Source organism: Ranitomeya variabilis, chromosome 1, assembly GCF_051348905.1.
Source record: "Ranitomeya variabilis isolate aRanVar5 chromosome 1, aRanVar5.hap1, whole genome shotgun sequence".
Classification (NCBI taxonomy): domain Eukaryota; kingdom Metazoa; phylum Chordata; class Amphibia; order Anura; family Dendrobatidae; genus Ranitomeya; species Ranitomeya variabilis.
Window position 1 is genome coordinate 144,032,889 of NC_135232.1, and position 19,706 is coordinate 144,052,594.

General features: G+C 43.2%; 1 protein-coding gene across 6 annotated transcripts in view; it reads left to right on the top strand.

The window, feature by feature from the left end:
• CAST (calpastatin) overlaps window positions 1–11,837 on the top strand; it is a 256,580-nt gene extending 244,743 nt beyond the window's left edge. For 5 of the 6 annotated variants that reach the window (XM_077289487.1, XM_077289509.1, XM_077289517.1 and 2 more), the window contains 12 exons: window positions 1,885–1,968; window positions 2,213–2,260; window positions 3,609–3,701; window positions 3,858–3,944; window positions 5,485–5,577; window positions 6,334–6,426; window positions 6,517–6,552; window positions 7,185–7,280; window positions 7,933–8,004; window positions 8,522–8,587; window positions 9,813–9,876; window positions 11,195–11,837. In XM_077289487.1, the coding sequence (XP_077145602.1) occupies window positions 1,885–1,968; window positions 2,213–2,260; window positions 3,609–3,701; window positions 3,858–3,944; window positions 5,485–5,577; window positions 6,334–6,426; window positions 6,517–6,552; window positions 7,185–7,280; window positions 7,933–8,004; window positions 8,522–8,587; window positions 9,813–9,869 (825 nt within the window). In that variant the 3' untranslated portion in view covers window positions 9,870–9,876; window positions 11,195–11,837. The remainder of the gene's footprint in view (window positions 1–1,884; window positions 1,969–2,212; window positions 2,261–3,608; window positions 3,702–3,857; window positions 3,945–5,484; window positions 5,578–6,333; window positions 6,427–6,516; window positions 6,553–7,184; window positions 7,281–7,932; window positions 8,005–8,521; window positions 8,588–9,812; window positions 9,877–11,194) is intronic. The other variant, XM_077289500.1, reaches the window with a different exon arrangement.
• The last annotated feature ends 7,869 nt before the right edge of the window (window positions 11,838–19,706 follow it).

Sequence of the window (19,706 nt, forward strand, 5' to 3'; positions counted from 1 at the left end):
ACATTGCCTCAGAGTGCCCAGCTGCGGTGTGATACCTCCGTACATTGCCTCAGAGTGCCCAGCTGCGGTGTGATACCTCTGTACATTGCCTCAGAGTGCCCAGCTGCGGTGTGATACCTCCGTACATTGCCTCAGAGTGCCCAGCTACGGTGTGATGCCTCTGTACATTGCCTCAGAGTGCCCAGCTGCAGTGTGATACCTCCGTACATTGCCTCAGAGTGCCCAGCTGCGGTGTGATACCTCCGTACATTGCCTCAGAGTGCCCAGCTACGGTGTGATACCTCCGTACATTGCCTCAGAGTGCCCAGCTGCAGTGTGATGCCTCTGTACATTGCCTCAGAGTGCCCAGCTGCGGTGTGATACCTCCGTACATTGCCTCAGTGCACAGCTGCGGTGTGATACCTCCGTACATTGCCTCAGAGTGCCCAGCTACGGTGTGATACCTCCGTACATTGCCTCAGTGCCCAGCTGCGGTGTGATACCTCCGTACATTGCCTCAGAGTGCCCAGCTGCGGTGTGATACCTCCGTACATTGCCTCAGAGTGCCCAGCTACGGTGTGATACCTCCGTACATTGCCTCAGTGCACAGCTGCGGTGTGATACCTCCGTACATTGCCTCAGAGTGCCCAGCTGCGGTGTGATACCTCCGTACATTGCCTCAGAGTGCCCAGCTGCGGTGTGATACCTCCGTACATTGCCTCAGTGCACAGCTGCGGTGTGATACCTCCGTACATTGCCTCAGAGTGCCCAGCTACGGTGTGATACCTCCGTACATTGCCTCAGTGCCCAGCTGCGGTGTGATACCTCCGTACATTGCCTCAGAGTGCCCAGCTGCGGTGTGATACCTCCGTACATTGCCTCAGAGTGCCCAGCTACGGTGTGATACCTCCGTACATTGCCTCAGTGCACAGCTGCGGTGTGATACCTCCGTACATTGCCTCAGAGTGCCCAGCTGCGGTGTGATACCTCCGTACATTGCCTCAGAGTGCCCAGCTGCGGTGTGATACCTCCGTACATTGCCTCAGTGCACAGCTGCGGTGTGATACCTCCGTACATTGCCTCAGAGTGCCCAGCTGCGGTGTGATACCTCCGTACATTGCCTCAGAGTGCCCAGCTGCGGTGTGATACCTCCGTACATTGCCTCAGAGTGCCCAGCTGCGGTGTGATACCTCATGCCGGACTACATGGTTTTACTCCATTTTAGTACCCGTCCACTGGATAAACCAAAGGAGAATAACGATGGTATGATGACCACAGCGTTCCAGTGTGACAACCCTACATGCTCCATGTCATATTAAGGCCGGGGCTACGTGTCCACTGCACAGGTCTCGTGGTGTAAAATCACTGTTTGCCACTGCTGCATCATAGCAAGTGAGTGGGGTCATACACCAAAAAATCGATATTGTTCTGACTTTTGCAACTTCGATGTCATATCTGCGACACCTTGTGGGTCGCAATATAACCCCATCCACTTACATTATGCAGCAATGCAGCGCCAGCATGCAGCCATCTTTTATCGCAGCTAAACTCGCCATGCAGCTCCAGCCTAAGGTCTCTTGTGTATGGTATAGCCAGTGAGGCTCTTCTGTGAGGCACGGTATGTGTCTTACAATGCTTCTAGGACAAGTATTGCAATGATACATCGATGCCATCTGTTTTTGAGGTGGTAGTGGCCCCCTTACCTCTTGGGCCCCTGTGTGGCTGCACTGGTGGTACCAATGGTATATCCACCCCTGGCTCCATGTATCTCTATATACGTGCACTGGATATGGGCACAGTATAATTACCAAGACACACACGCACTTACTCCAGGTGTGCCCGAATCTTACCTAGATATCATGCTAGCATTTCTAAATAAAGCTGAATCATTGCTGTTGGTTTTAGGAAAAAACTGGCAAGGAAAAAAAGGAAAAACTTGGCGAGGATGAAGAAACCATACCCCCCGATTACCGTCTAAAGGAAGTTAAGGTGGGCAGATTTGACATCTTCTATGTCTAAACTCACATAGTTATTCTTTAAAGGCCAGAACCAGCTTACATTTAGATTGTCTATTTTATAATAAATCGCTGTAAAATAATGTCAATGTGTAAATGTTATCTTGTCAGGAATATGCAGTGTACATGTAGTGAATAATTTGTCTTCAGCCTAAACCGTGAGCACTGAAGCAGTGTGTATGTGGCAGACATGATCTAATGTGTACATGTTTCCTCAGGATAAGGATGGGAAGCCTCTATTGCCAACACCTGAGGAAAAGCCAAAGGTGAGCTGTTCACCAAGTCAGCGTCACTGGATAGCGTATGTGATTCGCATGCTGCAGGAAAATTCTAATATATAGATAGATTACCCCCTTATTATGGCTTAGTGCATTAACATTTGTGATATTCACTTCTTCACACCAATTGGGAAGTCTTAATTTGTAGGAAGTACTGTATGTGTTTCCTATTTTCTGGTCTTTAAATCTGGAGTGCATCTTATAGTAACAACAAGGAGGGGGGTTTCCAGCTTCAGTGGACATGGTGTAAATATATATATATAATTTCTTTTATATACATTCATGCCGTGTCGAGTCCGTGTACCAATCTACAGTTGAAGCTGGTGTGTGTGTATATATATATATCTCTACTGAGAGATATATATATATATAGATATTGAGATAGAGATATATATATATATAGATATTGAGATAGAGAGATATATATATATATATATATATGTATGTATGTATGTATGTATGTATGTATGTGTATATATATATATATATATATATATATATATATATATATATATATATATATATATATATATATATATATATATATATATATATATATATATCTATCTATATCTCTCAATATCTATATATATATATCTCTCAGTAGAGAAGGTGTCCAGCACTCTGGTGAGTTAAAGATGGCAACAGCTAAGGATACCACGCGTATCAGAGATGCGTTAGATGGGATTGCTCCTGTCCAGTTCTGGGGGCCAGAACTGGAAAAATCTAAACTAAAGTATTAGTAGGGAGCACATTAGATTGTATTCACATGCACGGTTTATGTATACGGCAGAGACTTTGGATTTAGTGTCTATTAGTTTAGTTTTTATACGCACTGATACTGCCGTATACTGTGGACTGTAAGCTGAAAGTGCAGGGTCCGCTCCCCTCTGTACCTGTCTGTGATTGTTCGTTCGTTCTCTGTCATTTATATTTCTATGTAACCTACTCATGTTCAGCACCATGGAATCAATGGGGATCTAAAAAGAAATAATAATAATAATATTGCAGAAGTCAATCGGAGGCTAAGTGTGAGCGTTGGGACATCACCGCTGCACTAATGTGACAGCGGAATTATTAGTATTTTATTTTGACCGCTAAGGTGTCTCTTTGGCAGGAATGGCGATATTTTCTCTGGGGTAGGCGTTCGTTTGGGATGTTGCTAGGCAGAAGCTTTTTGTCTCTGCCATGGGGCACCTGATACTGTTTCCTATGTGCTCTGTAGTGTCACGTTTCAGCCCCGCTCATATAGCAAGCATCAGTTCTACCTTTGTATGTAGACCTAACAGCTGAGTCTGGTTTCTTTGCCTTCCATTATATTGCTATGGCCATGCAGGCGATGAGCGAGGATGAACTCCTGGATGCACTGACAGAAGGGTTTGACGTTACTCCGGCCCCGGCACAGTGTGCCCCATTACAGTCCTCTGCGGTAAGTCCTGTGCACGCTGCTCTCTGAGCCGTCTCTGTATGTTGTGTGACCTCTGTGGTTCCCCTCTAATCTCAGTCCAGGGTAACACCTCTGTATAGTGCTGCGGGCGCAGTGCAGGAGACCAAATTCCTGATGTTCTTCTCCTTTCTCTTTTAGAAGCCAGCTGGCAAATCCCATTCAGAAATTGTGTCCTGTGCTAAAGCTTCCGCAGTACAGTCATCGGCAGCCAAACCTTCTGCCTCTGTAAGTTCTGAAATATGCGGTGCTGTTATTTCATGTTTACACTTAGAATATGAGGATTTCTGTAGTTTGGGGGTTTTCTTCTTATCTGAAGCATGTATTAGATTTATTCCAGAAAAGATCAAAGCACAGTACATAATATAACCAGAGCACAGTTGCTAATGATTCCCATAGGCCTACATAAAAAACAAGTCCACACATAGAGTTTTAAAGTTTCACAGTCTTGGAGTTGATTAAGGCCCTTTCTCCCAGGCTCATAACTCCCTGAATGAGCGATCATTAGAACTTATTCTCAAACATTGGCAGATGTGCTGCCCCCGATATGAATGTTGTATAGGTACATAATGGCCATATCTGTGTGAAAGGGCCGGGCCTTGAACAAGCGGAGCTAGATCTGTTATATGGTTACACATTTTGTCATACGTTAGGATATCATCCAGAACTTCTCACCAGGTCATAAGTGGCCAGTTTTTGCTCTTAATTTATTTAAACTGCTGCCTTGAGTGTTTGTTTATTTCTTTGTTTTTTTTTTGTAAATCCGCCATACTGTTCCCAATAGATGGGCCTTTTTATTTTGTGCTAACTTTTAGGGTTATTATGAAGGGGGTGTGGCTCACAGGATCCTCTGGGGTGTGTCTTTAGGCTGCTCTGCATTCTTATCCTATGAGCACTGCCTCCTAGGTAAAGACCTAAAAAATTAGCATTAGATATAAAGTCCCATATCTCACACCATATGGCAGATTAAAAGCAATATATAGAATGCTTGGGGAGTATAAACTGACCACTTTTGACCTTGTGATGGGTTTATTTACTTATAGGGACTGTAAAGCAATGTGATATATAAAATGAGAAGATGTCCGTTCTCAATTTATGATCCAATATAGGAATAGTATAAATGAAAAATGAGTTTATAAAAAAAAACACAATTAAGCTACAGATCTAGGCTTAATCTGATGCCCTGCTGAGCCGGCTGTCAGTCAGTGGCGGGCCGTGCTTACAGTGGCCTCTCTCTGTGCTGTGAGAGGTGACTGTAATTGCTCCTGGCATACCTGCATGACTGAAAGCCAACAGCATCCAGGTGGGATAAAGTAAATATTCTCCCTGGTGCAGCGCTTTCAGTACAGCGGCCGGGTACCTACATAGCGCTAGTAACCTGCAGAGTCACTCTACTTGGCGTTATCGGACCTTTTATATAAGGACTCTAGTGATGATTGGTTAATCATCTCTAATCTCATTACTATTTTTCACATATTATTAAAAGGTATTATAGTTTACTATTGAGCTGCTATGCAGATCCTGGCTGCCTGAGACAGACTGGTTTATCCCTAAATAGAAATATAGAGACTTCCATAGGGAACCTAGTGTAAGTTATCATCTTGGTGGTAGAAATCCTGACACTTGAGACTAAACTGTATGTTCCTTATATACATGAGTGGGTACCGGCAGAGACCCTGAAACACACAGAAATGATAAACAGAAATGTATGTATGTGTGATGGTAAAAATATGTTGGAAAAACACATTTTACATTTTGCACTGTGCAGATACCCGATGATGCCTTAGATCTGCTGTCTGGTTCTTTGGGAGAAAGGCAGCCTGATCCAGATGAAAACAAGCCTATAGTGGACGTAGTAAAGGTGAGGAGGACATCTCTATTCATGTGTCGTTACAGCTCTTAAAGGGAACCTGTTACCAAAAAAACGCTAATAACTTGCATATGTGGGGTTAATCTGCAGGTTAATAGCGTTACTAACCTGCCCAGCGCCGAACGCTGCGGGGAGAATTGGTCTTTATTCCTCCCCCTCTTACCCCGCAAGGGGCTGACTGACAGCCGGCCCCAATGCAGAGCGAGTGTCAATCAGGACCGGGGACGTGTTTACAGCCGCCTCTGTATACTCAGAGCGATGACTGAACCGGCGCTGCCCCCGTGACTGAAACCAGAACGCTGCTGAGGGGAATAAAGTTTATTTTCTCCCTGCAGTGTTCGCTAAGTGCAGGCGCTGGGCGGGTTAGTAACCCCAGAGCTGCAGGTTAGTAGGGTTTTTTCTGGTGACCGGTTCCCTTTAAACTTAAAACCACACTGACCCTAAAGAAGAACAATATTTGCCCCCTGTGTTTGTTGTGCAGCATTTTCTGCCTGATCATGAACCGGCCAGTCCTCTATAAATCCCGCAGAGAACAATCTGGTTAATCTCCCTCATCATACTGCGTTATTCCAAATCGTCTCCACTTTTTCTACTACATTCACACATTACACTGAGCTATAGGATACAAACATGAGTACATGGATAAAGTTATAGAAACCAGCTTGTGCCTTCATCCTGCGGCAGACGGACACAAGCAATAGCTGCGTGACATTCAGCAGTGATGTGTAATATCTGCTCCATGTGCAGGAGAGGGCAAAAGAGGAGCACATTGAGAAGCTGGGAGACCGAGACGACACAATCCCACCGGAATACAGACACCTGCTGGACGGCAAAGACCAGGTAATATTCCTATAGACACATTGTCATTTGTTATATCTATTATTTTATAACAGTCAGTAATTAATTGCTCATCCTCATCTCTACTTATAGGGAAAGCCTGCAAAACCAGAAGCGCCCAAACCGCAGGTAAACCTATGATATTGGCATTCCTTTTATTTTGTACTTTCCAAAAGTGTCTTACCACAGCATGGTGGCTCAGTGGGTAGCACTGTTGCTTTGCTGTTCTGTTCCGGGGAGTCTGTATGTTCTCCCCGTGTTTGCGTGGCTTTCCTCCGGGTTCTCCGGTTTCCTCCCACGCTCCACAGACATACTGATAGGGAATCTAGATTGTGAGCCCCATCTGGGACAGTGCCGATAATGTCTGTAAAGCGCTGTTGGAATTAATGGCGCTATATGAGGGGGTAAATAAATAACTAGATAAAACTTGTCTTGCCATTTTTAGTGGTATTGGATGTTGTTCTCATGTGTAGAGGGTCTACCGATTTCCCTGATCATATATGTTTTGTGAAGGAAGGCTCGGCCATATTTAATGTTCCCATGGAAGATAAGTCACTGCCAGAGGTGTCTGATAGTCACTTACTCCCTCCCTCTCAATGCACTTACTCAGGTTACTCCTTCATACTGAATTTTGCATCTGTGACTGTACCACGTGGGACATATTGAAAAAAAAAAATAATAATACATTTCTGAAATACTAAATTGTACGGCAAGCATCATTTCTAGAGTCACCCTATTAACACCGGTGACTTTTGTTTTAGAAATCTTTGGATGACGCCGCAGCTATTGATCTGCTCTCCGGAGGCTTTACATCTTGTGAAACCGCTTCAGCTGACAAAACGAAAAATTCTTCAAAGGTATAAAGTAATTTTTATGCAGAAAGTACAATATGGAGGATGCATCCCAGCCAAAGTAAAATGTGGAAGGGTAGGATGCGTTCAGCGTATCTGTGACAATGTGTGAACGGACATAATGTTGGCATTAACTACAAGTAGCCCCAGGATAAGGGCTCGCTCACACTGGCGAGTAGCCGGCGTATAACTCGGACCAGTGCTATTCTGGGGTCATCTGATAGCACTCGCTCCAATGTTACACTATGGAGCACTGCCGAGTAGCGTTTATTTTGTCATGCCGAGTCATCATAGAAAAAAATTGCACGCTGCAATTGGCAGCGTCGCCCATTCAAGTCCATGGGTACATGCAAAACATTGAACTGCACTTGGTCATCATCCGAGTGCAGTCCGATCTACGCCAAATCACAGAATAGAAAAATTAAGTTCTTCATCTTCTCCGCACCTGTGATCTGATTCCCGCATGAGTCAGGAGGGCCACAATTCTCTACTGCCCACTCCGGAATTAACAGTGTCATATATGCCTATGAGGCTGTGAGCTTGAGTCCAGAAACCCACAGTGGGTCCAGAAATTATTCAGGTTCACAGACGGTGAAAGGTGAACGTGTGAAGCCAGACTGGGCCAAAACCACTGAAGATAATCTTGTCTCTATTATAGGACAATGCTGAGAAGCGTTCCTCCAGTACTCCGGTCTCTAAGGCATCAGGGAAGGAACAAGAAACCGCAAAGGTAATCTCATCACAGAAAACCAATAATTTGTGATACAAAATCAACTGCTATAACTCCTACTGATCACTGTAAAAGGATTTCAAGAAGGGTAAATCTGGTTATATAATGTTAATAACCAGTTATATGATATTAATAACCGGTTATATGATGTTAATAACTTGTCCTTAGGAAAAGGGAGTTTGTTGTGTTGTAAAGCAGAGAGGGTGAGCTGCCTGCACCGTAGATGATCACTTCTGTTAAAATTGCCTCTTGGTATAAGTCGTCAACATGGAATCAGTGGGGGTCCAAGACTGAGCACCCCACCTATCATCTATTAGTTCTGGGGTCGGATCTGTAATGACTGTATACTGTTGCTCAGCTCCTGGCCTACATTCCGCAGGCCCTGAACCCTGCAATTACCATAGCTAATCCTAGTTCTTGCTCAGGCTATTACAGTTCATCAGTACTTCCCTAACAATTCAGTTCCAAGTCTCCAGTGATGGCCACTCAGCGGAATAACCATCCATCTCTGTTGCAGAACAAGGTCGAGAGTTCTTCAGTCCATAAAACCGAAACATCGGGGAAGGCGGCAGAGTCTTCAAAGGTATAAACCGTATATTAGGAACATTCTGATATATACCTCCTTTAATGGCTCCGAGGTGGCAGCAGTATTGCTGTAGAGATAGAAGTATATGGACATGTCATTGTCAAGATGCAAATTCTGTGATCAATAATGCATGTAAACAGCCGGGAAATCCCTCTCCGTTGTCATGTCTAACACTGACATTTTCCTGTACCATACAGAGGAACATTATGATTAATATTTAATCACCGTTCACAATCCAGCCTCATACATTCATTTATGTAACCCCTTTCTCATGTACAGCACCATGGAATTAATGGTGCTATATAAATAAATTAATAATAATAATAATAATAATTTATCACCGGGGGAGGCCGAGACACATGTAGGTCTGAGTGGTCTCCAACCCTTCATAGGTCACAAGACCACTTCATATACGACCGGTGGTGTTAGGTTCTTCATGTCTACAATCAGTGCGGCCTATTAATGAGACCCGGTCACCTAACAGGAGCAACATGTCATAGTTCCAGCAAAGTGAATGACATTTGTCACATCTCCTGCACTTGTTGCATGCAGATTGGAAGTGTTTCAATTCTTTCAGCATTTTTTGCAGCATGTTTCACCTAATCTAATGAGTGGGGATAAAAACTAACGCAAAAACACTCTGATTTAAAACCATGTTTTTCCTGCCAAGTGACGTGTTTTAGGACATAAAATGGACACATTTCTGCTGCAAATACTTAACGTCTGCATAGGTAGCTCCATACAGGACGCATTGCAGGGAGCACTTGTACCTTCTTGAGGAGCGGACGTGTACAGGAGCTTTGCCTGTTACCTGGATCCCCACAAGGAGGACAGGAGACAGAAGGTCACAAAATGATAGAACTGCTGTACAAAGAGGATCTGTCACCAGAATAAGAGGTCACAGTTTTGCTCCTATTTTATTTCTGCCTTTTACATTGGAGCCATTTGGTGAATTTTAAAAAGAAAAACAGATATAAGTCGGATTTCATCAAGGTATCATTGTAATCAGTATAATGGCGCTGAGCTGACACTGTCTGTAGGTTACTGAACACAATCCTGCTGACAGGTTCCCTTTAAAGTCCATGTTGCAACTATGAAAAAAATGCGCCACTCGCCATTTCTTTGAAAAAATTCAGTCCTTTATTTCATCTTCAGACAAATAACCGGTGGATGGGAGGCGGGAGGGGTACATGTATATTAATCACGTGCTTCTATGTTCTAGTCTACAACTCAAAGCTCCTTGGAAAAGCCAAGTGCCCAGAAGACGAGCAAAAGTTAGACCGGGGGTGAGTCAACTCAGTGTTAACCTTCATATTAAAAACAAACCAGCGTGTACGGATTATGAAGAATATTTTACTGAAAAAGGGCTGTTTTCATTTTTGACAAATCCATGGGAATTTTTCATAGAATCTGCAGCAGAAATGTGAGGCTTTAAGCAAATCTGTCATCATATTTTCACAGTACAATACGCAAAGATCATTAAATAGATATTTAGACCCGGTGAGGCTGGTGTGCTTACTTTGAAAATCCATTTCAAAATGGCTGTAGAACAGTATGTTTATTTTAATATCAGGATTATATCTACAGCAGGGAAACGTCCCAAAAATAAATTTACTGCCATACTGACATGGATTTATAATAACACCAGTCTCATTAGGTCTAAACTCTACGTATTAATGTCATTTGTACTGTGAAGTCTGGTGACAGATCTGCTTTAACCTGTAATTTCTACCATATTTGTATTAGCATACATGCACACAGATCAGTTCTACTGCAATAAGTATAGTATGGATGTCACATTTCTCATGACCGAATAATTAGAGTTTGAGAGACTAGACAGGGATCATTCATGTGTAAGGATGAAAGCTGCACAAGTTGCTTTGCTCTTGCCTATAGATACAGAAAGATCTCCTACCTAAGGCTAGGATCACATCAGCGTAAATTTTCTCATCCGAGAGATTGATCAAAGTGTGCTCAGATTCTGTCGGATGAGAAGATGGGGGCAAAAAAGGCCCCAACGTGTCATCCGGGTGCAGTCCGATGTTTTCCATGCCTTCATAGACTTGCATGACGGAGTACGATCCGAATAATAGATGGAACGTGGGCAAGCTGCCATTTTTTATTCTCCCCGTACAGGCTCTGTTCAAGGAAAAAAATTGGACATATGCGCAGCCCCATAGCATGACATTGGTCCAGGTGTGACCCGATGTTTTGTTGGGTTGCATTCAGACTAATACGGTGGTCTGCACGAGCCCTAAGCGTTATTTGCAGTGTATCTGCAGATCATAGAGAAGTGCACTGGTTGTCTCCGCAGCTTTTCACATGGATGTGTGAGCGGTTTTATCTGGAGTATAATATGGGCTCATTGCTGTGGGTTTATGATGATATCGGTCCGGGTTAGTAGACCCCTGGTCGAGTGGTAATTTTCCTTGGCAAGTGGTCAATGTAAATGGCATGTGACAATTTCCTGCTACTAGTGGCCGAGTACAGGATGGCAGCACGAATCTGTACAGAGATGTCTTACCCTCAGTGATCTGTGCTTTCTTTCAGACGCAGGCTCCGTACACCGATGACTTACCCCCGATCTCCTGTGCTTTCTTTCAGACGCAGGTTCAGCTTAGGAAGAACAAAGACTGATACAAGGACGATGCCTTCCACACTGTACCTTTCCCTATATCCTGTTGGGTTTATGAAAGCTCTAGATGAATTTTTTTTTCTTCCTTTTCTGCAAAATCTGGTTTTCGGTTCTTTGAGGGGCAACGCTTCCATAGTTGTAATAATAGAATATCTAATGTAAGTAATAACATGAGGCCTGCAACCTTTGCACATATTTTCCACATTGAATGCGTGAGCTTGAGAACACGTGAGGCTGCAGAGCAATGTGTACATGACATAGTACCCTGGTGAGATGATGGCGTCGCTGATATTATTGTATTACTGGTGATCAGTACGTAACAGAAGAATACGTCCTCTATGTTTACAAGATCTGTGCCTTTTTACTCGCTGATCTCCCTGTTCATGCACATAAAACCTAATGGGGCTTCTCTGGCATGGACAGGACTTTATCATTTGGCTTCTATTTTTGTAAGGAGATGGTTGCACTGATTCCCAATAAATTGATTTGCTATGGATATTTCATAGCCTGGGGCAGAGAAATAGATTTTTACTGGATGTTTGTCAGTGACATAAGGGCTATTTTGCTTTAAACTGTGGAACACTATCTGAAATAAAGTTTCATGAAAACCTAGTTCTTGCTCTAGTTTCTCAATGTGTTATTTGTGAAGGTTTGCATATGCTTTTGTCTACATAGTGTATCGGGACATCACACGTATAGGAGCTTTTATGACATCACATTGTATGTCCATAGGTATTAACATAGAAGTCGCCCCCATCACAGCTACAACAGCACCCACTCTTCTAGGATGTTTTTTTTTTCCATCCTTTTGTAGCGTCTGTAGGTATTTTGTGAGGTCAGACATTGGCGGTGGACGAGACAGCCGGCTTGCAGTCTGCATTCTAGTTCATCCCAAAGTTGATCAATGAGTTCAGGGCTCCGGACTGCCAGATAGGGAATCCTGGTTCATCACTGCACAGATCACATTTCTACTGTTCGAGTTCTGAGGTGATGGGCTTTACATCCTGCCATCTGATGCTTGATATCATGCTTGGCGCTGGCGGACACAGACAGGACCACTGTGCAAGAACAGTATATTGGGCCCTCGGCAGCACAATAGCTCACCATTATGCATGATTCCTCCTGCTTTGCAGGTAGTAGTGGCCCTGGACATCTTGGGTCCCTGGGCAGCTGCACAGGTTGTACAAATTAAATATCCGCCCTGGTGCTTGGTGATGTAAGACTTTCATGCAGACCCTCTGCCATGTTAAGCCATATTATGAAGCTCCTGACACAGATTTGTGCTGATGTTAATCCTAGAGGAACTTCTATGCTCCATGTCCCTCAGCACTTGTCGACCCCGCTCTGTAACTTCAAGGTTTACCACTTCTTGGCTGAGTTGCTGTGGTTCCTAAACACTTCCATTTTTCATCAATACCACTCACAGTTAACAGTGGAATATTTAGAAGAAATCTTGAATACAAATCCTAAATTCAATGAATAAGAGAGGTGTCCCATAGTAATGAGTGAGTGTACTCGTTGCTCGGGTTTTCCTGAGCACGCTCGGGTGATCTCCGAGTATTTATGACTGCTCGGAGATTTAGTTTTCATCACGGCAGCTGAATCATTTACAGCTACTAGACAGCTTGATTACATGCGGGGATTCCCTAGCAACCAGGCAACCCCCACATGTACTCAGGCTGGGTAGTAGCTGTAAATCATGCAGCTGAGGCGAGGAAAACTGAATCTCCGAACACTAAGGGCTGTCCCACACGTCCAGATAATTCCGGTACCGGGAAAAAATCGGTACCGGAGTTATCCGTGTCCGTGTGCCCGTGAGCTCACGTAGGCCATACGTGCGGCACACGTGTGCCGCCCGTGTGCCGAGTGGGTACCACACGGAGCGTGTGGTACCCATGCATGTGGTACACTGCATCGTGCTGAAGCCGCGATTCATATCTTCTGTGCAGCAGCGCTTGCTGCATAGAAGATATGAATAATAGTGTTTAAAAGAAAGATCTATGTGTCCGCCGCCCCCCCACCCCCTGTGCGCCCCCCCCCCCGCTGTTCTGAAAATACTCACCCGCTTCCCTCGTTGGCTGTCGATGCTTCCTGGTCTGACCGCGCCTTCTACTGTATGCGGTCACGTGGGGCCGCTCATTTACAGTCATGAATAGGCGGCTCCACCCCTATGGGAGGTGGAGCCACCTATTCATGACTCTAATCGGCGGCCCCACGTGACCGCATACAGTAGGAGGGGCGGCCAGCACAGAACACTGCGAGGGAGGCGGGTGAGTATTTTCAGAACAGCGGGGGGGCGCACAGGGGGTGGGAGGGCGGCGGACACATAGATCTTTACTTTAAACACTATTATTCATATTTTCTCTGCAGCAAACGCTGCTACAGGGAACATATGAATCGCGGCTTCAGCACCATGTGGGGGGGACAGTGCTTACTGTAGCGCTGTCTCCTGCACGCCACACGGACTGCACACGGAGAAGGTCCGTGTTTTACACGGACCCATTGACTTTAATGGGTCCGTGTAATACGTGCGCTCCCACAAACACTGACATGTCTCCGTGTTTGGCACACGGAGACACGGTCCGCAAAAAAATCAATGACATCTGCACAGATGCATTGATTTTAATGGGTCTACGTGTGTCAGTGTCTCCGGTACGTGAGGAAACTGTCACCTCACGTACCGGAGCCACTGACGTGTGAAACCGGCCTAACAAATACTCGGAGAAAACCCGAGCAACGAGTACACTCGCTCATCACTAGTGTCCCAATATTATTGTCCATACAATGGATTATAAAGAACCAATGAAATGTCTAATGCCTGACAAGTGTTACTCACAGATGATTTACTGTAATAATATGCAGTGAGGTAACATTTGGTCAGAAATGTGACAATACTTGTCTGACAGATTACATAGTTACATAGTTATTGAGGTTGAAGGAAGACTAAGTCCATCTAGTTCAACCCATAGCCTAACCTAACATGCCCTAACATGTTGATCCAGAGGAAGGCAAAAAAAAACCATGTGGCAAAGAGTAACTCCACCATGGGGAAAAAAATTCCTTCCCGACTCCACATACGGCAATCAGACTAGTTCCCTGGATCAACGCCCTATCAAGGAATCTAGTGTATATACCCTGTAATATTATACTTTTCCAGAAAGGTATCCAGTCCCCGCTTAAATTTAATTAATGAATCACTCATTACAACATCATACGGCAGAGAGTTCCATAGTCTCACTGCTCTTACAGCAAAGAATCCGCGTCTGTTATTATGCTTAAACCTTCTTTCCTCCAGACGTAGAGGATGCCCCCTTGTCCCTGTCTCAGGTCTATGATTAAAAAGATCATCAGAAAGGTCTTTGTACTGTCCCCTCATATATTTATACATTAAAATAAGATCACCCCTTAGTCTTCGTTTTTCCAAACTAAATAGCCCCAAGTGTAATAACCTATCTTGGTATTGCAGACCCCCCAGTCCTCTGATAACCTTGGTCGCTCTTCTCTGCACCCGCTCTAGTTCAGCTATGTCTTTCTTATACACCGGAGACCAGAACTGTGCACAGTATTCTAAGTGTGGTCGCACTAGTGACTTGTATAGAGGTAAAATTATGTTCTCCTCATGAGCATCTATTCCTCTTTTAATACATCCCATTATTTTATTTGCCTTTGTAGCAGCTGCCTGACACTGGCCACTGAATATGAGTCTGTCATCCACCCATACACCCAGGTCTTTTTCATTGATGGTTTTGCCCAGAGTTTTAGAATTAAGCACATAGTTATACATCTTATTACTTCTACCCAAGTGCATGACCTTACATTTATCCTCATTAAAGCTCATTTGCCATTTATCAGCCCAAGCTTCTAGTTTACATAAATCATCCTGTAATATAAAATTGTCCTCCCCTGTATTGATTACCCTACAGAGTTTAGTGTCATCTGCAAATATTGAAATTCTACTCTGAATGCCCCCTACAAGGTCATTAATAAATATGTTAAAAAGAAGAGGGCCCAATACTGACCCCTGTGGTACCCCACGGCCATTCATATAATAAATGGATGTCATGAGTACTGTACACTGCTCATTTTGTGCTATATATATATATATATATATATTACTGTATAAACAGGGTGTGCTACCGATGGAAGTTTTACACTGTATACATCTTTAATCTAACAAAACAAACATAGGATTGGGACAAATTTTATTGCATCAGCAGTGGGGCCTACAGATATTTTATCTGGCAATGTTATGCTATTTATATATTTCACTATGGCAAAGTAAAACACAATGATTATTGGTATGCCAGTAATAATCATGAAAAAAATGACTTTTTGAAGATTGAGCCAATGGCAGAAAATGGTATGAAGGAACCAAAGAAGGAAAACTCGTCTTCTCAATCTCACCATCCCAGTGCCGCCAATATGGACGATTTCTTCAACTGGCCAAGTCAAAGAGAACAACAAATTAGCATTGATCTCTGCTGGGTTGTGTAGCTTTGTATGGGCCTTGATGTAGATCTGTAATTTGGCATGAACGACTTTTCAACCACTGCACCCAAAATTAACTCAAAAATTTTCCACACGTCACAAAAAGGCAAAAATGGGAATTTACCCAATAAATCATAATGTACTTCAGTCCATTTTAGTATCTGAGGTTTATATGCCTAAACTATCCCTTCAGTAGAATAAGGCTGATCCAATTGTTCTATTGATGGATCTTTTTTAAAAGTCCATTTAATTTTAAAAGACAATCATTATCTGAAGCCAAAGCTAACTGGTGCCATTAGTCACGGGCCCAGGTGTGCCATACATCACAGGATTTGGTCAGTAAACTATACATTTTTTATTCTTTTTTATTTTAATTTGTTTTTAAAGCAGAGCTAAAAAAAAAAAAAAGGAACAGAATAAAGTAGAACTTTCCTGAGCAAAGCGTTGATGTCTTTAGGACACCTCACATCCAAGTACAGTAGTATATCATGGCGAGCTAGCGTTAGACCAGGAGGCAGCCTGTGCAGTAACTCAGGTCTGTGCATACAATACAGCCATGTATACGAGCAATTAGAATATCCACCTTTAATTATCTTGTAGTTTTAAGTCCAACGTGGTCTATTATCTATACTTATAGCAGCTGGATCTCTTTTTTCTGATACAGAGCTCAAAATCCATTTCATACACAGATCTGAAACATGACAATGCGGCTGCCTGCATACTGTTCTCCATTGTACCTAAGGGCGTTTCTGGGATTTTTTTTTTTTTTTTTGGGCACAGTACCAATGAAGGCAAACTGCTGGCACCACCATAATGCCACCAATACTACATGTGACTGATTTGCTGCCCTGGTCAGTTGGCGGTCACTAGCAAACAAAGAGGAGTAGTGCTGCCTAACTTTCCTACACTTGATCACTCAGGGAAATAAGACACCAATATAATTTATTATATTAGCAGATCTCCTGTTTTGTATTTTTCTTTCAAAATTTAGATAACGCCTATAATAACAGTACGCGAGTAACTTTCATGTTCCCTGTAGTGGTGTCGGCAGCACGTTTCTTTAATATCATGTGCTCTTGGAGGACTATATCAGAAAAAAGGAGCTCTAATCACTATAAAGTGTGTGTGTGTGTGTATGTATATATGTATGTATATATGTATATATATATATATATATATATATATATATATATATATATATATATATATATAGTCAGCGCAGAATTTTACTACACTGCGTGCAGAATTATTAGGCAAGTTGTTTTTTTGATCCCATGATACTTTTTATACATGTTGTCCTACTCCAAGCTGTTCAGGCTTGAAAGCCAACTACCAATTAAGTAAATCAGGTGATGTGCATCTCTGTAATGAGGAGGGGTGTTGTCTAATGACATCAAAACCCTATATAAGGTGTGCTTAATTATTAGGCAACTTCCTTTCCTTTGGCAAAATGGGTCAGAAGAGAGATTTGACGGGGTCTGAAAAGTCCAAAATTGTGAGATGTCTTGCAGAGGGATGCAGCAGTGTTGAAATTGCCAAACTTTTGAAGCATAATCACCGAACAATCAAGCGTTTCCTGGCAAATAGCCAACAGGGTCGCAAGAAGCGTGTTGGGCAAAAAAGGCGCAAAATAACTGCCCACGAATTGAGGAAAATTAAGCGTGAAGCTGCCAAGATGCCATTTGCCACCAGTTTTGCCATATTTCAGAGCTGCAACGTTACTGGAGTAACAAAAAGCACAAGGTGTGCAATACCCAGGGACATGGCCAAGGTAAGGAAGGCTGAAAAATGACCACCTTTGAACAAGAAGCATAAGATATAATGTCAACTGGGCCAAGAAATATCTTAAGACTGACTTTTCAAAGCTTTTATGGACTGATGAAATGAGAGTTACTCTTGATGGGCCAGATGGATGGGCCAGAGGCTGGATCAGTAAAGGGCAGAGAGCTCCACTCTGACTCAGACGCCAGCAAGGTGGAGGTGGGGTACTGGTATGGGCTTGTATCATCAAAGATGAACTTGTGGGACCTTTTCGGGTTGAGGATGGAGTGAAGCTCAACTCCCAGACCTACTGCCAGTTTCTGGAAGACAACTTCTTCAAGCAGTGGTACAGGAAGAAGTCGGTATTGTTCAAGAAAAACATGATTTTCATGCAGGACAATGCTCCATCACATGCTTCCAACTACTCCACAGCGTGGCTGGCCAGTAAAGGTCTCAAAGAAGAAAAAATAATGACATGGCCCCCTTGTTCTCCTGATCTGAACCCTATAGAGAACCTGTGGTCCCTCCTACAGGAAGGGAAAACAGTACACCTCTCGGAACAGTGTCTGGGAGGCTGTGGTGGCTGCTGCACTCAATGTTGATCGTAAAAAGATCAAGCCACTGACAGAATCTATGGATGGAAGGCTGCTGAGTGTCATTATAAAGAAAGGTGGCTATATTGGTCACTATTTTTTTTTGTTTTGTTTTTTGCATGTCAGAAATGTTTATTTCTAAATTTTGTGCAGTGATATTGGTTTACCTGGTGAAAATAAACAAGTGAGATGGGAATATATTTGTTTTTTATTAACCCCTTTCTGACCTCGGACAGGATAGTACGTCCGAGGTCAAAAGCCCCGCTTTGATGCGGGCTCCGGCGGTGAGCCCGCATCAAAGCCGGGACATGTCAGCTGTTTTGAACAGCTGACATGTGTCCGTAATAGTTAAATGCCGCTGTCAAATGCAGACCGCGGCATTTAACTACTGCTTCCGGCCGGGCGGCCGGAAATGAGCACATCGCCGACCCCAGTCACATGATCGGAGGTCGGCGATGCTTCTCCATTGTAACCATAGAGGTCCTTGAGACCTCTATGGTTACTGATCGCCGGTAGCTGTGAGCGCCACCCTGTGTTCGGCGCTCACAGCACACCTGATTTTCTGCTACATAGCAGCGAACATAAGATCGCTGCTATGTAGCAGAGGCAATCGCGTTGTGCCAGCTTCTATTGGCTATTGAAGCATGGCAAAAGTAAAAAAAAAAAAAAAAGGTGAAAAAAATATAAAAGTTTAAATCACCCCCCTTTCGCCCCATTCAAAATAAATCAATACAAAAAAAAAATCAAATCTACACATATTTGGTATCGCCGCGTTCAGAATCGCCCGATCTATCAATTAAAAAAAAAGCATTAACCTGATCGCTAAACAGCGTAGCGAGAAAAAAATTCGAAACGCCAGAATTACGTTTTTTTTTTGTCGCCACGACATTGCATTAAAATGCAATAACGGGCGATCAAAAGAACGTATCTGCACCGAACTGGTATCATTAAAAACGCCAGCTCGGCACGCAAAAAATAAGCCCTCACCCGACCCCAGATCATGAAAAATGGAAACGCTACGGGAATCGGAAAATGGCACACATTTTTTTTTTTTTAGCAAGGTTTGGAATTTTTTTTCACCACTTAGATAAAAAATAACCTAGTCATGTTAGGTGTTTATGAAATCGTACTGACCTGGAGAATCATGATATCAGGTCAGTTTTAGCATTTAGTGAACCTAGCAAAAAGCCAAGCAAAAAACAAGTGTGGGATTGCACTTTTTTTGCAATTTCACCGCACTTGGAATTTTTTTCCCGTTTTCTAGTACCCAACATGCTAAAACCAATGATGTTGTTCCAAAGTACAACTCGTCCCGCAAAAAATAAGCCTTCACATGGCCATATGGACGGAGAAATAAAAAAGTTATGGCTCTGGGAAGGAGGGGAGCGAAAAACGAACACTGAAAAACGGAAAATCCGAAGGTCATGAAGGGGTTAAATTGCCTAATAATTCTGCACAGTAATAGTTACCTGCACCAACAGATATCCTCTTAAGATAGCCAAATCTAAAAAAAAAAACCACTCCAACTTCCCAAAATATTAAGCTTTGATATTTGAGTCTTTTGGGTTGATTGAGAACATAGTTGTTGATCAATAATAAAAATAATCCTCTAAAATACACCTTGCCTAATAATTCTGCA